Raw genomic sequence first — 19,646 nt, forward strand, 5'->3', positions numbered from 1 at the left:
AGAATATTTCCAGTAGTTTAAAAACCTGAAATAACTCCTCACAAGATAGATTCTATCACACGAAGTGACACACACTTTACATGTCATGAAGAAAAAGAAAGTATTGGAAAAAGTAACATGGGGCGCTTCACAGACTTAATAATCTTCCATCCAAACAATGTGACAAAAAAAATAGAATACAGCAATTTGAACTGAGTTCCAGTCTTTGAACTGTACAGTAATTTGTGTCACAGACCACTGGTGTAGACACGCAGAAAAACATTGTTCTGAAATGACATGTGCTTCAGGGCTGTTTCAAAGGGTGGAGGATCATGCACTTATATCAGAAAAAGAACACAGTTTAAATCAAGACATGACTTTAGCACAGTAAGTGAAGACAAACACTTTCAGATATCAGCTATTGAATTAACAAGGCTTGTTCCTGTATCAGTCATGCAGTGGTAACATTGCCACTGTTTTCAACAATTTAAGAGAAGTTCTAGCTGAGGTGTCAGGCACAAAATAGTGTGTGGAGACATAAACACAAACATACATATCATGAATGAAACTAGTGGCACCCTCATATACCTCCTTCACAATTTTGGCACCATGCAACAAGGCTTACTGCAATCACTCCATCAGTAATTGACCAAGTGGACACAAATGTGGTCAGGGAAAACTGTAAGATAGTTGTAAAGGATCTTGGACTACCACATCATTTCTGCCAAATAATAACAGTAAAATTGAGAATGGAAAAAATCCCTACACTACAGGCCGACAAAAGACATTTATCAGAAATCAAAATACAAAATGTTACAAAACAACTAGCAAACCAAAACGGGGATTAAGCGCGTGGGGAAACAAATGGAAATGTGAAATTCTCTAAATTCTCAACATTATTTAAATTGAAAAGGCATTTCCAAAAGTGTCTTCATCAGTAACAATGTCTCACAAAACTAAATGAATAATAGTAGTTATTAAAAAGTCCTTCCAAACCCATAAGTATCTCAGTCCGACAAAAAAAGAGTCATAAAGAGCCCAAGTCTTAAATTTATGCAATGGAGAATCCAGGGTGGAATAATGACAGTGTTATGAAAAGAATAGATTGGTACTCACCGTACAGCAGATACGTTTAAGTCACAGACAGGCATAACAAAAAGACTACTAAACACATAATATTTCAGCCAGAAGGCAGTCTTCTGAGATAGACGGCCACTGTCTCTGGCTGTATCTGACACAACAGCCAGAGACAGTGGTCATATGTGTGTGAGCTGTGCTTGAGTGAATGTTTGTTGTGTGTATGATGTCTATTTCAGAAGACGGCCTTCTGACTGAAAGCTTATGTTTTTAGTAATCTTTTTGTTGCACCTGTCTGCAACTCAGCATCTCCACTATATGGTGAGTAGCACTTTTCATAATATTGTCAGTGTCTTAAATTTCTATCATAAGCACAAAAATATTAATAACAAGGTGCTGATTGCCACAAAAAGTCATTTAATGACTAAATGATATAAAATGCAGAGGAAAAAAGCAAAGCAGTGTGGAAAATCATTAAAATGAAATAGGGAGAGACAGACAAAGGCATAATGACTATGGGAATAACGTAACAAATGATGCACACCACCTAGCAAACTGTGAATGAGCATTACAATAAAAATTCCCAAAAGTCAATATAGAACCAGTAAATAAATATATACTATGTACAATGATCTAGTTACCAATCATAGAGCATAAAATCAGTAAAACTTTGTTGTTGTTGTGGTGGTCTTCAGCCCAGAGACTGGTTTCATGCAGCTCTCCATGCTACTCTATCCTGTGCAAGCCTCTTCATCTCTGAATAACCAGTGCAACCTACATCCTTCTGAATCTGCTTACTGTGCAAAACTTTTAAAAATGGAGATAACTGTGGAAGCATTTACAAGTATCACAAATAAATGTTTATAGAGAAGAAATTATCACAGTGACACAGTCAAAGATATTATCCTTGTGGGAATTACAGTAATATGTGCAGGACTGCCTCAATAGAAATGCATCAGGTACATCAAGTAAGTGTAAAAGCTATAATACAGTATAGTATTCCATAAACATATAGGCTACAAAAGAATAGACATGTGGTGAAACCTTCAAATTATAATTTCCATATTAGAAAGCTAAGAAAGAAAATAATTTTTAAAAATTGCATAAAGAGAAGATTGTGTCACTCAGTGAGCAGGTCAAGAAGCACACACAAGATACGAGATAAAATGGAAATCTGCAAACTAGTGAGATTCATTTGATCCGTAAAGAAAGATGATGCCGGAAGTCCCCAATTGCATAAATGCAGAACCAAAAGCAGAAAACTGCTGCACTAGTTGTATTTTCTTGTTTTAACAGCACATTTCTAATATTTATTCCCACTCTCCACTGCTGTCAGATTTATATTTGCATGATTTGTGTGTTTTTTCTTTTAAACACAGTTAATTTAGTTTTCTTAAATATTTAATTGTCAGGTGTTCGCAACCAGGAGGAGGAATTTCAACAAACATACTTAGTGTTTTCTCATACTTACTATTTATTACATTGTAGCGTACTGCTTCAAAAGCCTGCAGTACCACCTTCATTTATGTTTCAGAATCCTAGCACTGGACAGACTGAAGGTGAAAAGGTGGCAGTGCACCTGCGGAACCATGGTTCAGAAAGTGTGCAAATCATTCCCGCACATGCATTCATTCAACAAACCAATGAGACAGCAACAGCTTTATTATATTTGACAGGAAGCTTTTCATCATACTAAAATCAAAGCACTGTGGTGTACATTTTCAAGTGGTATAAATTTAAATTTTCGTCGCTTTAGAAAGGAGACAGCAGATTCTGTTAAACTTTATGGTACATACAATCAGGCATTTTAAATGTACCAAAAGAAATTTGTCTGATCTGTGGTACAATTTTAAGAAAGCTATGTTAGTCCAATGAACTTTATTTTCTTTGCTCAGAACTAAGTGAAGTGATGATGTATACATGTAGTTTACGAATAGTTATTTATTAAACTTTACATATTTGACTTGCTCTGTTTGAGATTATTTTTCAACTGCAATGTGTGTGTGTGTGTGTGTGTGTGTGTGTGTGTGTGTGTGTGTGTGTGTGTGTGGGTTGTTTTTTTTTTAAAAAAAAAAAGAATCAAGGAGTGAATAACGAACTTAAAAATAAATTTGTTACAGCAGAGATAGAAGGATTTCAACAAAATTCTGAAGTGTTAAGCTATTATTTAAAGTTACATATGATAATAAAGAAGTTAGCAAAACTTCTGGGCAAAAGGGAGTAAGGAAGGAGAACAAACCATATTCTTGAATCTAATATTATCTCCACAAATTATAAATATGTTCATTTTGATACTTTTATTTATGTATCCATTAACTGCTTTTTAAAATAATGGTATTTATTCATGTTTTTTTTAACTGGTGTGTGTGTGTGGGGGGGGGGGGGGGGGGTGTTATCATGTGACGATTTGATGTGGCCCACCACCTCTTGGGTCAACCTCCTTGTCTCAGAGTAGCACTTACATCCAACGTCTTCAATCATTTGTTGGATATATTCCAATTTCTGTCTCCCCATATGATTTGTAACCTCTACAGGTCCCTCAAGTACCATGGAAGTTACTCCTTTTGTCTTAATGCATGTCCTAGCATCCTGTCACTTTTTCTTGTCAATGTTTTCCACATGTTCCTCTCCTCGCCGATTCTGTGGAGAACCATCTAGTTCCATATCTTAATCAGTCCACATAATTGTCAACATCTTTGTACAGCACAATCCAAACAGTTCCGCTCTCTTCTTTTAAAGTCTTCCCACAGTTCATGATTCACTTCCATACAATGCTGTGTTTCAAATATTTATCCTCAGAAATTTCTCCCTTAAATTCAGGTAGATGTTTGATACTAGTAGATTTCTTATGGCTAGAAATTCCCTCTTTGTCTCTTATAGTCTGTTTTTTCTGTCATCATTACTGTGTAATTACCTGAATCAAATCAATCAACATATGTTACAAATGTGAGCATGGTTTGCTCATGCATGCTGTGCTTGAAACTCTGCAACCCACCCCAACAGACCCATAGGGAATTGTACGGTATGGTAGTCCTCCATCCTTTATCAATGAAGAAGGTTCCAGTTTGAAATTGCCAGTGCTAGGTTGAAAGACACGGGTATCAGAAGTGAGCCTCACATCACTTCCCACTTCTTATGGGAAGTTGGTGAAGCAGCTGGCAATCAAGTGCCAAAGAGGCCTAGACTCGCAAGAATGTTCCAGACAGAATGTTTGAGAATGTTCCAGAATATCCTCGAATGTTCCATCATCTTGCTGTGAGAATATATTCTACCTCAGAATGGTCTGTAGAGACTGTGGCAAGGGGGAGATCTTGTCAGTCATGAATTGAAAAGAAGGAAACAGAAAGAACAGCAAAGAAATGGAACAGATGAGTGAAAGAAGTTTAGCTTCACAATAGAAGCTAAAAATTGAAAGAAAACTTAAAGGATAAAAAGCAAGATAAAATTTGAGTGAAATACCCAGCAAACACAAAAATGCACTACAGGAGAATCAAGGGTTGCATCAGACACAGGCAACAGCTGTCACTGCACAACCACAACAGGGGAACCATGGGTAGCAACAGACAGTCAAAAGAGTATTTGTGAGCGTGAAATACTAACTTTCTTCAATTTTTTTAATGTTCGTTTTTAATATGTTCTTGGGTGATCTAGAATGTTCTCAGAAAACAAGACCAAGTTAATTGGAGCATTTTCAACTAGTTCCGCAATAGACAGTTATCACTTACCCAATATACTGATGTGCATGGACAAACTGATATTTTGTGCACATGTAATTAATGGAGACTTCATTTTGTGTGTGTAAGGGAGCAGTAAGTGCAAGAACTGCGTATTAGTGACTTCCATGATTTCTTAAAAAATATTAGGGAATGGAGGGGTTCTTTAACCCAACATTCGCATTTTACCTCAACCTTTGTTGTACGCAGTCTATTCTTTGCTGCCCCTTCTATTTTTCTTCTCCTTTACAGTTCCTTGTGGCACTAAGTTAATTATTCCTGGAAGCTGTCCCACTATCCTGTCCCTTCTTCTGGCAGTGTTCTTCCATAGACTCCATTCCTCACTCACTCTTCATTTCATGCTTTACCTTTAACATTCTCTGATAGTAACACTTTCCAAATGTTTCCAGGCTCTTCTCAATGGCCCATGTTTCTCTTTCGTACAGTGCTTTGTTCCAGGTGTACACTTTGAGGATCTCCATCCTCATTCTTCCACGTTTTCCATGACCTGTGCTATTGCTTGCCAAATTCTGTGCCAACTAAGCTGTATATTCCTTTCAGCTGGTCTTCTGAGTCTCTTGTGCAATGTACAGTCCTAACAACAGTGGTAATAAACTGCAACTCTGCCTTACACCCTTCTTAACATGAACTTGTCTTTCTCTGCTTTCCAATTTTATCATCATCCTTTGGGTTTTGTAAATATTGTAGGTTATCATCTGACTCTGTACTTTAACCCCAGATCTTTCAAGAATTATGATTATCTTTTTCTACTGCAACAATATTATGAAAAGGGTCATTGCTACTCACCATATAGCAAAGATGCTGAGTCGCGGACACAGATGCGCACGCGCGCATGCTCACACACACACACACACACACACACACACACACACACACACACACACACACACACACATGACCACAGTCTCTGGCCACTGAATCCATCATGGATTTTCTGTTATTCTACTGTAATTGTTTAAGGCTTCCTCTAAGTCTACAAACTCTGTTTGCAAGTGGAACAAGAAAGGAAATGACTAGTAGTGGTACAGGGTACCCTCTGCCACGTAGTGGTACAGGGTACCCTCTGCCATGCACTGTATGGTGACATGTGGAGTATGGATGTAGATGTAGTGTATTTTTTCTCTTGTCTTCCTTCCCTCACCAAGTGTTAGAACTGATTCTCTGAAACCAAACTGATCTACACAATATTTTTACAAACATGACTTATACTAATCACCCAGCAGTTTTCACATTTATTCAAACATGCCTTCTTTGTCTATATTATGACAATACTTGTCTGGAAATCTCATTGAAAGTCACCTGCTTAAAAAAATTTTGATACCAATTCAAATAATCTTCTAGTTCCTATACTTCCCACAGACTTCAATAATTGTGAACTTGTATCATCAAATTCCTTTGAGCCCAGGTCATTTAGAGTTCTGTTGAACTCTGAGCTCACCATTAGATCTCACCTATTTTTTCTATGTCAACTTCTATCACACATTGGAACAGTTCCCCTCTATCATACAAGCCTTCAATCTACTTTGGCCTTCAGTCTGTCCACACATTATGCATTAACATCTTTACATTTTGCTAATCCAAAATTATATTTAATCTTCCTATATGACATTCCAATTCTTACTACGGTCATATCTTGACATTTTTCTCCTTTTTTTTTTTTTTTGTCACCAGTCTACTGACTGGTTTGATGCGGTGTGGGGCGGCGGGTGGATATTTTTACTGTTGTATAAATGTTTGAATGTAGAAACACTTTACGGCCAATGCACCATATGTGGGGCGGCTGGTTGGAATTTTTTGTTGTAATTCAATAAAAATGTTTTGTTTGTAGAAAAGATGCATTCCTTGCCGTTTTAACCATATGTGGGGCGGTGAGTGGAATTAATTGTTATATAAGTGTTCCTATTATTTATGCTGTTGTTTTGCCGTTCTCAACACTGGCTCTCTAACTACAATATTGGCAACCAGAAAGTGATTAGGAAAACGTGAAGCCTGTAATTAGAATTCCTAGTGCCCACTTCATCTGAGAAACACACTTATAGCTGCAGCTTATAGCTCTGAGAAATTAGGAGATTGTCTGGGATTCATAATCAAAAAACGATTTTCTAAAAATTCTCTGTATTCTGAAAGTCACAGATAAAAAAAAAAAAAGGGAATCCACTCAATCTGACTAACAGAGCAGTTTAGAGTCTAATGCGCTGATGCGACTATAACTGTCCAAATTAAATGTTTAAGTGAATGCTCGCTATAATCTGATGATTAGGTTCATCAAACGCCACGCTATATAATGGTAGAATGTTCGTCCCGCGGCGGCAATACGCAAACTGAAAATCGATAATTAATGTCATCCCAGAATTAACACTTCACTCGAAAATGATTTCATGGTTACGCATATCCCGAGTAACTTAATACGGCATCCTAGGCTGTTTATAGCAATGATACCGACGCGACGCAACTCCCGACACAGATGGCGTGCTATTCAGCATCTGGAGAGAACTGGGGCCTTGCTTCCTCGTGCAGCGTTCTTATATATAAAGCCGCGGTGCGGACGGCTAAGGCAACGCCTCATCAAACCGGCTCTCCCGACTAGCTGCTGGGCTAGTAATGCACCACATTAAGTTATTGAATAAATCATAGCTTCTTTTGCTGATGGCCGATGAAACTCTCAATTTAAATGTGCATTCAACACACAGGTAAGTAATCATAATAAAAGTTTGACGTGGCTAAGTAAAATATTTCGGGCGAGAGAATTAATTTAATTACACTGCACGCAGTAGACGAGATCTGAACTTGCCCTTTGGAGATACGCTATCGCTATAGTTTTATAGTTATTCAAATGAAACTTCTCACATCTTTATGGTTATAGCGGATCTCCATTCTACTTAAATATAAACATCCTAGCCTTATTTATTAGCCTACTTAATCTATCTTGCTTCCTTAATTTTTTAGGCAAAAACCAGAAAATCATGAATTTCAACTAAAATCTTAATTTGTGAGATCCAGAAGACTGTTTCTATTAAAAAATTATGAAAAAGGAATCAAAATATAAATATTTAAGTCTCTAGCTCTTTTCTGTTGCGCCAATGATTTTTACAGAAAAACGTCTAAATTTCGAAAATGGTTAAAGTTATCGAACTGATATTCAACACATATTAATTTAGTATTACTCCTGACATGCTAGAACCGTTTCAGGTTATTTACTTGATTTTAAAAGTATTGCGCAACATTTATGACGTCAGAGTTAGTTACAGCGGACTAGGCTGGCACACAATGGAAAGACTGATGTGAATTTACTACAGCGTGAGTAGGCTGCTTCCCTACAGCGGCCCGCCACGAATTCCTTTCCTGTGCTAACCTTTTTTCAAAAGTGAAGGTAACTTTATTAATTAATGCTTTGTATTTTTCATTTGAGTCAGAAGTGTTGTAAACATTCTACCCATTTCATATCTTTGAGCAAGTTCCTGAATTTTTCAATTTTTGACTTATTTATTATGCTCCTGTACTCAAATTTAATAGCTTTTTTTTTTATATCCTTAAAAGTTCCAACATTTAACACAAGATGCTGCTTGTCATGATCATATAGCCCATTTACTATTGGTTTCGTGACATGACTTTTTTCCCTAGATTTGCCTATAAAGATATTATCAATAGCAGTCTGAGCATTTACATATCCTAGTCGCAAAGTTCACAGTAGGAACTAAATTGAATGATAGTGTTACTGACTGCAATAACTGTTCACTGAGAGAGCTTTTCAATAAATCCGCATGAAAATGATTTTTTTTTTTTTTTTTTTTTTTTTTTTTTTTTTTCCCCCCCCCCCCCCCCCCCCCCCACGAATTCCTTTCCTGTGCTAACCTCTTCATCTCAGAGTAGCACTTGCAACCTACGTCCTCAATTATTTGCTTGACGTATTCCAATCTCTGTCTTCCTCTACAGTTTTTGTCCTCTACAGCTCCATCTAGTACCATGGAAGTCATTCCCTCATGTCTTAGCAGATGTCCTATCATCCTGTCCCTTCTCCTTATCAGTGTTTTCCACATATTCCTTTCCTTTCCGATTCTGCATAGAACCTCCTCATTTCTTACCTTATCAGTCCACCTAATTTTCAACATTCGTCTATAGCACCACATCTCAAATGCTTCGATTCTCTTCTGTTCCGGTTTGCCCACAGTCCATGTTTCACTACCATACAATGCTGTATTCCAGACGTACATCCTCAGAAATTTCTTCCTCAAATTAAGGCCAGTATTTGATATTAGTAGACTTCTCTTGGCCAGAAATGCCTTTTTTGCCATAGCGAGTCTGCTTTTGATGTCCTCCTTGCTCCGTCCGTCATTGGTTATTTTACTGCCTAGGTAGCAGAATTCCTTAACTTCATTGACTTCGTGACCATCAATCCTGATGTTAAGTTTCTCGCTGTTCTCATTTCTACTACTTCTCATTACCTTCGTCTTTCTCCGATTTACTCTCAAACCATACTGTGTACTCATTAGACTGTTCATTCCGTTCAGCAGATCATTTAGTTCTTCTTCACTTTCACTCAGGATAGCAACGTCATCAGCGAATCGTATCATTGATATCCTTTCACCTTGTAATTCCACTCCTGAACCTTTCTTTTATTTCCATCATTGCTTCCTCGATGTACAGATTGAAGAGTAGGGGCGAAAGGCTACAGCCTTGTCTTACACCCTTCTTAATACGAGCACTTCGTTCTTGATCGTCCACTCTTATTATTCCCTCTCGGTTGTTGTACATATTGTATATGACCCGTCTCTCCCTATAGCTTACCCCTACTTTTTTCAGAATCTCGAACAGCTTGCACCATTTTATATTGTCAACCGCTTTTTCCAGGTCGACAAATCCTGTGAAAGTGTCTTGATTTTTTTCTTTAGCCTTGCTTCCATTATTAGCCGTAACATCAGAATTGCCTCTCTCATCCCTTTACTTTTCCTAAAGCCAAACCGATCGTCACCTAGCGCATTCTCAATTTTCTTTTCTATTCTTCTGTATATTATTCTTGTAAGCGGCTTCGATGCATGAGCTGTTAAGCTGATTGTGCGATAATTCTCGCACTTGTCAGCTCCTGCTGTCTTCAGAATTGTGTGGATGATGCTTTTCTGAAAGTCAGATGGTATATCGCCAGACTCATATATTCTACACACCAACGTGAATAGTCGTTTTGTTGCCACTTCCCCCAATGATTTTAGAAATTCTGATGGAATGTTATCTATCCCTTCTGCCTTATTTAACTGTAAGTCTTCCAAAGCTCTTTTAAATTCCGATTCTAATACTGGATCCCCTATCTCTTCCAAATCGACTCCCGTTTCTTCTTCTATCACATCAGACAAATCTTCACCCTCATAGAGGCTTTCAATGTATTATTTCCACCTATCTGCTCTCTCCTCTGCATTTAACAGTGGAATTCCCATTGCACTCTTAATGTTACCACCGTTGCTTTTAATGTCACCAAAGGTTGTTTTGACTTTCCTGTATGCTGAGTCTGTCCTTCCGACAATCATAGGAGTCCCAAGCCCATAGGAGTCCCAAGCCCATATTCTCCTGTAACCTTTTCTTCTACTCCTTCCCCTACAACTGCATTCCAGTCGCCCATGACTATTAGATTTTCGTCCCCCTTTACATACTGCATTACCCTTTCAATATCCTCATACACTTCCTCTATCTGTTCGTCTTCAGCTTGCGACGTCGGCATGTATACCTGAACTATCGTTGTCAGTGTTGGTCTGCTGTCGATTCTGATTAGAACAACCCAGTCACTGAACTGTTCACAGTAACACACCCTCTGCCCTACCTTCCTATTCATAACGAATCCTACAGCTGTTATACCATTTTCTGCTGCTGTTGATATTACCCGATACTCATCTGACCAGAAATCCTTGTCTTCCTTCCACTTCACTTCACTGACCCCTACTATATCTAGATTGAGCCTTTGCATTTCCCTGTTCAGATTTTCTAGTTCAATTACAGGCCACATGTCCTGTGTTCTGCATCCTCATGTCGTTGATCATTGCTGATTCTTCCGTCTTTAGGGGCAATTTCCCACCCCTAGGACAAGAGAGTGCCCTGAACCTCTATCCGCTCCTCCGCCCTCTTTGACAAGGCTGTTGGTAGAATGAGGCTGACTTCTTATGCCGGAAGTCTTCGGCCGCCAATGCTGATTATTTATCAAAATTTAGGCAGTGGCGGGGATCGAACCCGGGACCGAAGACGTTTTGATTATGAATCAAAGATGCTACCCCTAGACCACAGGTAACCCGCCCACCCCCCCCCCCCCCTATTCATTCTAATTTATCCTGTTTAACAGGAAGTGTAATTTTATGTCGAAGCAATCTATACTACTGCCTTCCTACCCCATTTTTAATGTTGTTATTATAACTCTTCTCTCCATAAGCTTCATTATTTCCAAAGTTATCTATAGCTTCTCCACATCAGTTTGTGCTATACTTATGGTGCCCTGTCCTGCCTTAAAGCTTTCCTTCTTTATTATATAGTCCTCTTCTACTGAACTACATCATCAAACAGTGGAAAATCCTGGATAGAACGTAACAATATTATGAAAAGGAAAGTTCCTACTCACCATGTAGCGGAAATGCTGAGTCACAGATAGGCACAACAAAAAGACTGTCACAAATAAGCTTTCGATCAGCAAGGCCTTTGTCAGACATAGATGGCAGACACACACACAAATGCCCACACATACACACACGACAGCAGTCACTGGCAACTGAAGCCACACTGCTAGCAGCAGTGTAGTCGTCCGTTGTGCATGGTCGAGACAGTTGATACAGTGTGGCTTGTAAGTAGAACATGCAATGTGGCTTGTAAGGCAACAACAGAAATACAGGAAAGAAGAGAAAGAAATATGGACATTGAATATAGTGATGCATTAAAAAATAGCAACAGAGGAAAACAGCACTGGGCTAGGATTAAAGAAAAGCTGTCAGGCAAAAATCAAACAATGGAAAATTCAAGATGGAATGTAACAGCAATGTAACAGAATGTAACAATAGATACAGCAATAAGGAATAGCGCAGTAGGCAGTACAGTTGAAGAGGAATGGACATCTCTAAAAAGGGTCATCACAGAAGTTGGGAAGGAAAACATAGGTACAAAGAAGGTAGCTGCGAAGAAACCATGGGTAACAGAAGAAATACTTCAGTTGATTGATGAAAGGAGGAAGTACAAACATGTTCCGGGAAAATCAGGAATACAGAAATACAAGTCGCTGAGGAATGAAATAAATAGGAAGTGCAGGGAAGCTAAGACGAAATGGCTGCAGGAAAAATGTGAAAACAATCATAGGAAAGCTACTACTCACAATATAGTGGAGATGCTGAATCGCAGATAGGCACAACAAAAAGACTATCACAAATAAGCTTTCGGCCAGTAAAGCCTTCGTCAAAAATAGATGACAGATACATACACACTCATGCAAATGCAACTGGCACATACGACTGCAGTCTTAGGCAACTAAGTGTGAGCAGCAGTGTGGTCTTGTAGCTGTCTACTGTGTGCAGCCGAGATGGTTGATACAGTGTTGCTCATAAGTAGAGCATGCACTGTGGTTTGTAAGGCAACAGGGGAAGCACAGGAAAGAAGAGAAAGAGTATAGTGATGCCTTAAAAAATAGTAACAAAGGAAAACAGCACTGGCCTCGGATCGAAGAAAAGCCGTCAGGCAAAAATCATACAGTGGAAAATCCAGGATGGAATGTAAGAATATTATGAAAATGAAAGTTGCTACTCACCATATAGTGGAGGTGCTGAGCCACAGACAGGTGCAACAAAAAGACTGTCACAATCTTACTATTTTCTAATGCATCACAATATTCAATGTCCACATTTCTTTCTCTTCTTTCCTGTGTTTCTGTTGTTGCCTTACAAACTGCACTGCATGCTCTACTTATGAGCCACACTGTATCAACCATCTCAGCTGTGCACAACATATGGCTACAAGACCATGCTGCTGCTCACAGTGTGGCTTCAGTTGCCAGAGATTGCAGTCGTGTGTGTGTGTGTGTGTGTGTGTGTGTGTGTGTGTGTGTGTGTGTGTGTGTGTGTCATCTACTTTTAACGAAGGCTCTACTAGCCAAAAGCTTATTTGTGACAATCTTTTTGTTGTGCCCATCTGTGCCTCGGCATATCTGCTATATGGTGAACTACATTATCAATACACAAAGATTTAGAAAGCATATTTTGGTCTGCAGAACATACAGAGGTGCAAACACAGACTCTGATCATAACCTAGTACTATAGTTCAATTCTTTTATCTTGGCAGCTCGCGCATGCCCGCCCAGACGCCGGAGATTGCTGCGTTGCCAGTTGCACACAACGTACGCGCCAATAGAAGCAGCGCCATAGTATAGCACAGTTCGCAAGCTTACGTTTAGGGGGGAGCGCGCAGTTCATGAAGTAAAGCCACCACGGCCGCATTAACCCTTTCGCTGCTACAAAGACGTGCTCCCTGCATTCCGCGCTGTGCGCGATTTTGTCACTGCACTGCTCGCCTGTGCAGACACATCGTGTTCCGACTGCTTTGACACTCTTATCATTCGATTCCACATAAATTATTTGGCCCAAAAATTAAGATTTTTACACATCTTCTTGACTGATACCTTCCCCCCCATAAATGACTTAATTTTGTTTCGATGTTCAACGCAGTTATTATGCAGCATTAAATATAGTAAACCATTGCATGAAATTTTGAAGAGTTTGCAGAGGTAAAAGTCCATAGAGTATACTTTCCGTATGGTCGATTTTAGTAGCCACAATGTTGAGAATGAAATGTGGAAAGATACCTAAATTTCTTATAAAATTTACTGTATAACAATATCTCATTTAAGTACCACATAGATGTCGTATGTATTATTGAGAAATAGTCCGTCTTTCGCGACTGTAACAAAAGATTTATTTACACTGAGCACGTTTGGCTTTATTTTAAAGCACTTCAATCAATCAAAAGGAAGTAGACAAAATACATTAAACAAAACTGTGGACTTACAAAAACATTAGGACTTGAATATACCGTCTATCAGTGAAGTGCTCTGAGCTATGTCAAATATAATTTTTGTGTGTGGCACACACAAACATCATTTATTTGCTAAAACACTGATCAGCCAACACAAACGTTGAATATTGTGTTACCGCAGCACAAAACTACGAAAGGTGACTTGGCAATGGAGGAGACAAAATACTGTCCACTGAAGGTGCTTCAAAAGAGAAAAACGCGTCTGGTCTAAATAAGTCGCTTATTACAGTTGCAGAAGAGGAATATATTTCAGTACCATTGGTAAAACTGTGACTGTGGAGCAAAAACAAGAAAGAGAACATGAGTACCATGTGTCTGCACAGGCGAGCAGTGCAGTGATGACAAAATCGCCCACAGCGCGGAATGCGGGGAGCATGTGTCTGCAGCAGCGAAAGGGTTAATGAAGAGACAAAGCACTTAAATTTTAAAAAATTGCGTTCAAACGAATATAATTCGTGAAGTAAGGCACTTCGATATTGTTTTTAAATAATGAAAATATTAATCTCCGCACAAGGTTTGAACTCATAACCTTTCACAAAGCCAAACACCTTAACCGTTACGCTATCGCGGCTCGTCCGTATAGAGGATGCCATGAGGATATAACACGTCACCCAAAATACTGACAAACACTGTTGGTATAACTGTGAATTACTCACGCTTCGTCGAAGTACAATAGGAAATAAACAATTATCGCTGTTCTTTATTGTGAAAAAGCAGTATAAAAGAAAGTCTGCTATCAAGACATTGCTTTTGTTATATTACTTTATTTATGACTGAACGTTTCTAAAACTGAAGACACTCGTCCATGCTATGCACTGCAGTCGAGATCTGGCAACGTCGTTCTCTGTTCATTGGCTGACTGTGTTTTGTGATGTCAGATGCGCAGAACGAACCTAAACTCGGCAGCCAACATAAATGATGCGCACTTTAAATGCATGCCACAAGATGATGCAGCAGCTTTTAGGCATGTCACTTGGTGCTCCTGAAGTACGAACATTAAACCGTCTACCACAATAACAATGAGAGGGCTGATGTTCGCCACTAGGGCTTCCCTGCATTTGTTGTGCATGCACACAGGGACCTTTACCTCTTATCATGCCCTCTGACAGCAGATAACTTGTGGTGAGATCATAGTAGTGAAGAAGATCAGGTTGAATTTATGAGGTAAAAAACGAGTAGTATACTGTGCCTACCTGATTTACCTGCAGATGTCCTCAGTAGCCAGCATCTCCTTGGAAAATTGACTGAAAAGTTGGTGGTGAAAGTATGCTATTGTTAATAATGTAGTTCACACTAAAATGTTAAGTTTAAACAATCTAATCAATGATATGGTCTGAACTAATGTTTATTCTCAGTTTGGGTCTCATGTACTTCACTTCGGTATAGATAAATATGTAGCTACATCCTACATTCAGTTAATGTCATACAGTAGTTGCAGTCCAGGTGCATTATTCTGACAGCAACTTAATGAGTCACAAATGTCTTCTTGTGACAAACTAGCAGTCAACCCAGTCACTGAATAGATCAATCAATATACTGTCCTTCAGAGCAAAATAAACATATCACAACAAACACCATGTGCACAGCAAGGGACTGTCATTATGGCTTATTGTTAGAGATCAATACAGTCATTTGTGTCATGTTAAATTCACATGGAAAGTAATTATCAAAAATTCTCACTCAGTTATTGAGTAATAAATGGCAGGACACAAAGCTCACCACAAACAGGGTACACTTTTTTTGTTTAACATATCCACCAGACCGTTATCTGGGCAATAGTGAAATCATCATTATCCAATGATTAATCTCTTCCAGTTATCAACCACAGACTCAGAGCTAACTGAGTAGCAAGGGCAGCCTATCATTCCCCATCAGCCATTATATCAAATAGATGAAATATGGTGTCATCTTTACATTACCATGTTAGTCTTCTAATGGTTTCAGGATGCTAATTTGACCCTATTGTAAACATACTTAAGTGTGAAAAATCAAGCAGATTAAGATCATGAATTTGGAGTCTTCTACACTTAACTTTAAGCTATTGAACTTCAGCTAAATGTATATCATTAAGAGCTTTTATCCTCAACTCCACAATTAAGATCTGCGAAACTCTTAGACACAGTAGATTTTATTTCATAAAATGTTAAGGATAAATACAACAGTCTATTTAAGTCTATTATGACAAATTACTAAGGGATTTACAATTAGTGTGCCGAAGCAGAACACATTCCTAAAGCTTAGAACAGTGTCCAACTTTGAAGCATCATTAAGCCACAATACATTATCTTTTGTAACATTTTCTGGATTTAATGTTCAAATACTTTAAGCAAGCAGGAGGTCAAATAGGGAGGCAAGTTTGTGCAGCATATGATATGAAAAATCAAAATTAAGTTATTGATACTGTTTTGTGTCACATAGGATTACCTATTTATTTATTATAATTTTGAACTAACCACTTGCTTTGGAACAAATTTATGCTATACTGTTCTTAAATGAATTTTATTTTTATAGTTGTTACTTATTCTGGTACAAATTTGAGACACACTCCATTTATGCAGTAGCGCAAACCAGTTGGTTCTGGACCATCATTGAAAACATGACCAAGGTGAGCAGAGCACTGAAAAAAGAAAAATTCATTTAAAACATTGAAAACCATTGGTGAAAGTTGTAAAGTATGAGATAAATACTAACAAAAAGATAGAGGGGCTGGCCAGTACTTACCTCAGCTTAGTACATCCGATAGGTACATAAAACACAACAGAAAATTTACGTTCCTAGCTTTCGGAACAAGAAACACAGTTTGTAATAAGAGCAGTTCTAAACATATTCTGAGTTGATAGTTCCTCATTCGAATAGGGTAAACCCACTGGAGCCAAAAGCATATCAGAGAGAAGAAAGCATGATTTCATATATTCCACATTGTTACGAAATGAGACAGGGACAATCTGAGCTTTCTACCACAAAAGTTAACGGAACTGGGAAGTATTTTAGAGAGGCACAGGAGGCTATGAAAAAGTATACTTTTTCTACACGTTATTGGATCAGTATATCAACAAAGATACCAACAGTAAGTAGATATAATAAAAATGAAAACTGCTACAATATTGGAAGGAAAATAAACACAAGGGAAAGGGAGTGAAGATTAGTGTTTTAACATTCCAATGACCATGAGGCCAAATAAGTGGAAATTACAATGGAAAAGCCATAAAAAGAAGGAAGATACGGTTGTGTGTTCCACAGATTATACTTGTGTCCTTTATTCATTCACATATCATGTTCCATAAATCCAATTATGAAGAAGATTATTCAAGGATGTGGACCAAGTCAAGTTGTACTTCAATAAGCAAAAGCAGCCATTGCATGCTCATTGATACTTCAAAGATATTGGTCCTGAGGGTTCTGAAACTTTTGAGAATGTTTAAATTTCAAGTTTGAAGTTAATCACAAATGACAAATTAAATATTCTTTTCATATGATATAATTACAAATTACCAATTTTCTGGTCATTTTCCCTTTAAGTACACTGTGAAACCTTGCTTCATGCCAAATTTCATGATTCTACGTCAATGGAAAGTACCCTAGGGTAAGGTGGTACAATTTTGATCATTTCAGAAAAATGCTATTGTAATGGGAAACATATTGAGGAAAGAAATAATTTAAATTATGGCACTTGTTCTTTGATATTTAATGAATATGTAACACGAATATTACGGCATTACAAGTGTCAGTTTAAACACAAGAAAAGGTTACAGAATTTAGTAAAATTGTTCAAAAATGAATCACACTAGGCACAGTTGTGATCACTGACATCTTACACACAAAAAGCACTTTTTACCTCGGACATCGACGCAAACTTCATGGTACCAAATGTTTACATTTATGGCAGCGAATCCAGTCACCATTTGCCAATGATTCTGCACTATAATAATTCAAGAAACAAAATGTTGTGACAGTGCCACGACATTTAACAGTACCGCCACGACAGTACGTGCAAACGGCGATAGAGGCGCTCCGCAACTCGGCTGAGCGCGGGAGCACCACCTAGCTACGAACGGCGCATGTCACGGCACGGCAGTCGAATAAGAGATACTGAGTTGTTATCACGTAACCAGCTATTGTTTCTAAGTGAGTGTGTTTGAATATCCACGCAATTATTGGTGATTAAAGGTTATAACACTTTTTGGCGATGAGGTCGGATATTTTCACTGCGTTGTGGATTTGTGTGTTCGTGACGGGGCAGACATGGAACAGCTTATGCAGGCGCTCATTGAACAACAAACACAGCTGACGGCTGCTATTCAGGCACAACAAACACAGCTGACGGCTGCTATTCAGGCGTTGTCGACGTCGCTTACTCATTGTCTGTCTTCCTCTTCTCCGCCTCCATTCCCTCCTTACGATGAGGCCGCTGAAGACTGGGAGGATTATGAGAAGTGTTTGCGGCAACACTTCTTAGCTTTCGGCCTTGGGTGGCAGAACTACACGGTCTGAGTAGGAAATGTCAGTTTGTCACGGACACTCATCATGAGTCTTATCCTGATTCAATGGTTAGGGATGCTATTCTACGGGTTGCTCCTGATAAAGAAGTTCGGCAACGTGCCCTACAACTGCCAAACCCGTCGTTGTCGGAAGTTCTAAGCATCGCTCAATCCTTTGAAGTGTGTCACACTGCTGGCGCGCAAATAGACGCGTGGTGTGATGTAGGCGCTGTACAGTCAACTTTCGACACGGACAATTTGCCTGTTTCACAGGAGAACGAAGATGTGGCGGCGGTTCACTCGCGTAAACAACGTCGCGTTGGGACGCAACGCTCGCAGCAAAAACAGCAACCACAGAAGCAGATTCGTTTCGCACTTCCTTCTTGTCCACGCTGTTTCGTACAGCATGACAGGGCCGCATGTCGAAAACGTTGGGCCATGTGTAATTCATGTAGGAAAAAAGGCCACATTGCTTCTGTGTGTCAGTCCCCTAAAGTTCCTGTCGACGAGGACGAGGCATCGGACATGGATGTTAACTGTGTGCTTTCTCAAACAAATAAGTTGTTTGTTACTGTTCGTGTTCTGGATAAAGACATTTGCATGCAAGTGGACACTGGCTCTGCAGTAACTCTCATTAATTCTCGCACATATTTGGAGTTGGGCTCCCCTCCCTTGTCTCCAGTTACGCGAAATCTGAGAACTTATAATAAACAGAAAATTCCTATCATTGGCCAGTTTGATGCTTCCACTGCCTACAAGTCTGTGGTTAGGCCCCTCACGTTTTATGTGGTGGATCATGCGGGCACTGAAAACCTGTTCGGTTATAATGCTTTCCAGTTGCTCGGGTTCTCCATTGATGATGATGTGCACCTCATATCTGAGGATATTCCGTATCAACAGCTGGATGGATTGTGTTCTGAATTTTCGTCCGTGTTCTCTGCTGGTCTGGGTCGTGCCAAGGATTTTGAAGCCCACATTACTCTTAAACCTACAGCTCGCCCTAAGTTTTTCCGGGCACGCCCTATTCCGGTGGCGTTGCGTGCACCTGTCAAGGCTGAGATAGACAAGTTAACAGCTTCAGGGATTCTCCTTCCTGTTACCTCCAGCGAATGGGCATCGCCAGCTGTGGTGGTTTCTAAACCAAACGGGAGTCTGCAATTGTGTGGTGATTTTAAAGCCATTGTCAACGCTCAGAGCCTCATTGACACTTATCCTCTTCCCCGTCCTGAGGAGTTATTTACCAAGCTCGCTGGGGGCCAGTTCTTTTCCAAACCTGACTTATCGGAGGCGTACCATCAATTGCCATTGGATGCTTCTTCCAAGGAATTTCTCGTCA

General features: G+C 39.1%; 2 protein-coding genes across 2 annotated transcripts in view; one reads left to right on the forward strand and one right to left on the reverse strand.

The window, feature by feature from the left end:
* LOC126414371 (zinc finger protein 64-like) overlaps positions 1-3,019 on the forward strand; it is a 111,711-nt gene extending 108,692 nt beyond the window's left edge. Inside the window, exon 11 of the mRNA XM_050083340.1 lies at positions 2,591-3,019. Within this exon, the coding sequence (XP_049939297.1) occupies positions 2,591-2,752 (162 nt within the window). The 3' untranslated portion in view covers positions 2,753-3,019. The remainder of the gene's footprint in view (positions 1-2,590) is intronic.
* Positions 3,020-15,942: 12,923 nt separating this feature from the next.
* The window catches only part of LOC126414482 (peptide methionine sulfoxide reductase MsrB-like), a 92,048-nt gene continuing 88,344 nt past the window's right edge, over positions 15,943-19,646 (reverse strand). Inside the window, exon 5 of the mRNA XM_050083349.1 lies at positions 15,943-16,449. Within this exon, the coding sequence (XP_049939306.1) occupies positions 16,351-16,449 (99 nt within the window). The 3' untranslated portion in view covers positions 15,943-16,350. The remainder of the gene's footprint in view (positions 16,450-19,646) is intronic.

The sequence above is a fragment of the Schistocerca serialis genome, chromosome 1 (assembly GCF_023864345.2).
Source record: "Schistocerca serialis cubense isolate TAMUIC-IGC-003099 chromosome 1, iqSchSeri2.2, whole genome shotgun sequence".
Lineage (NCBI taxonomy): Eukaryota > Metazoa > Arthropoda > Insecta > Orthoptera > Acrididae > Schistocerca > Schistocerca serialis.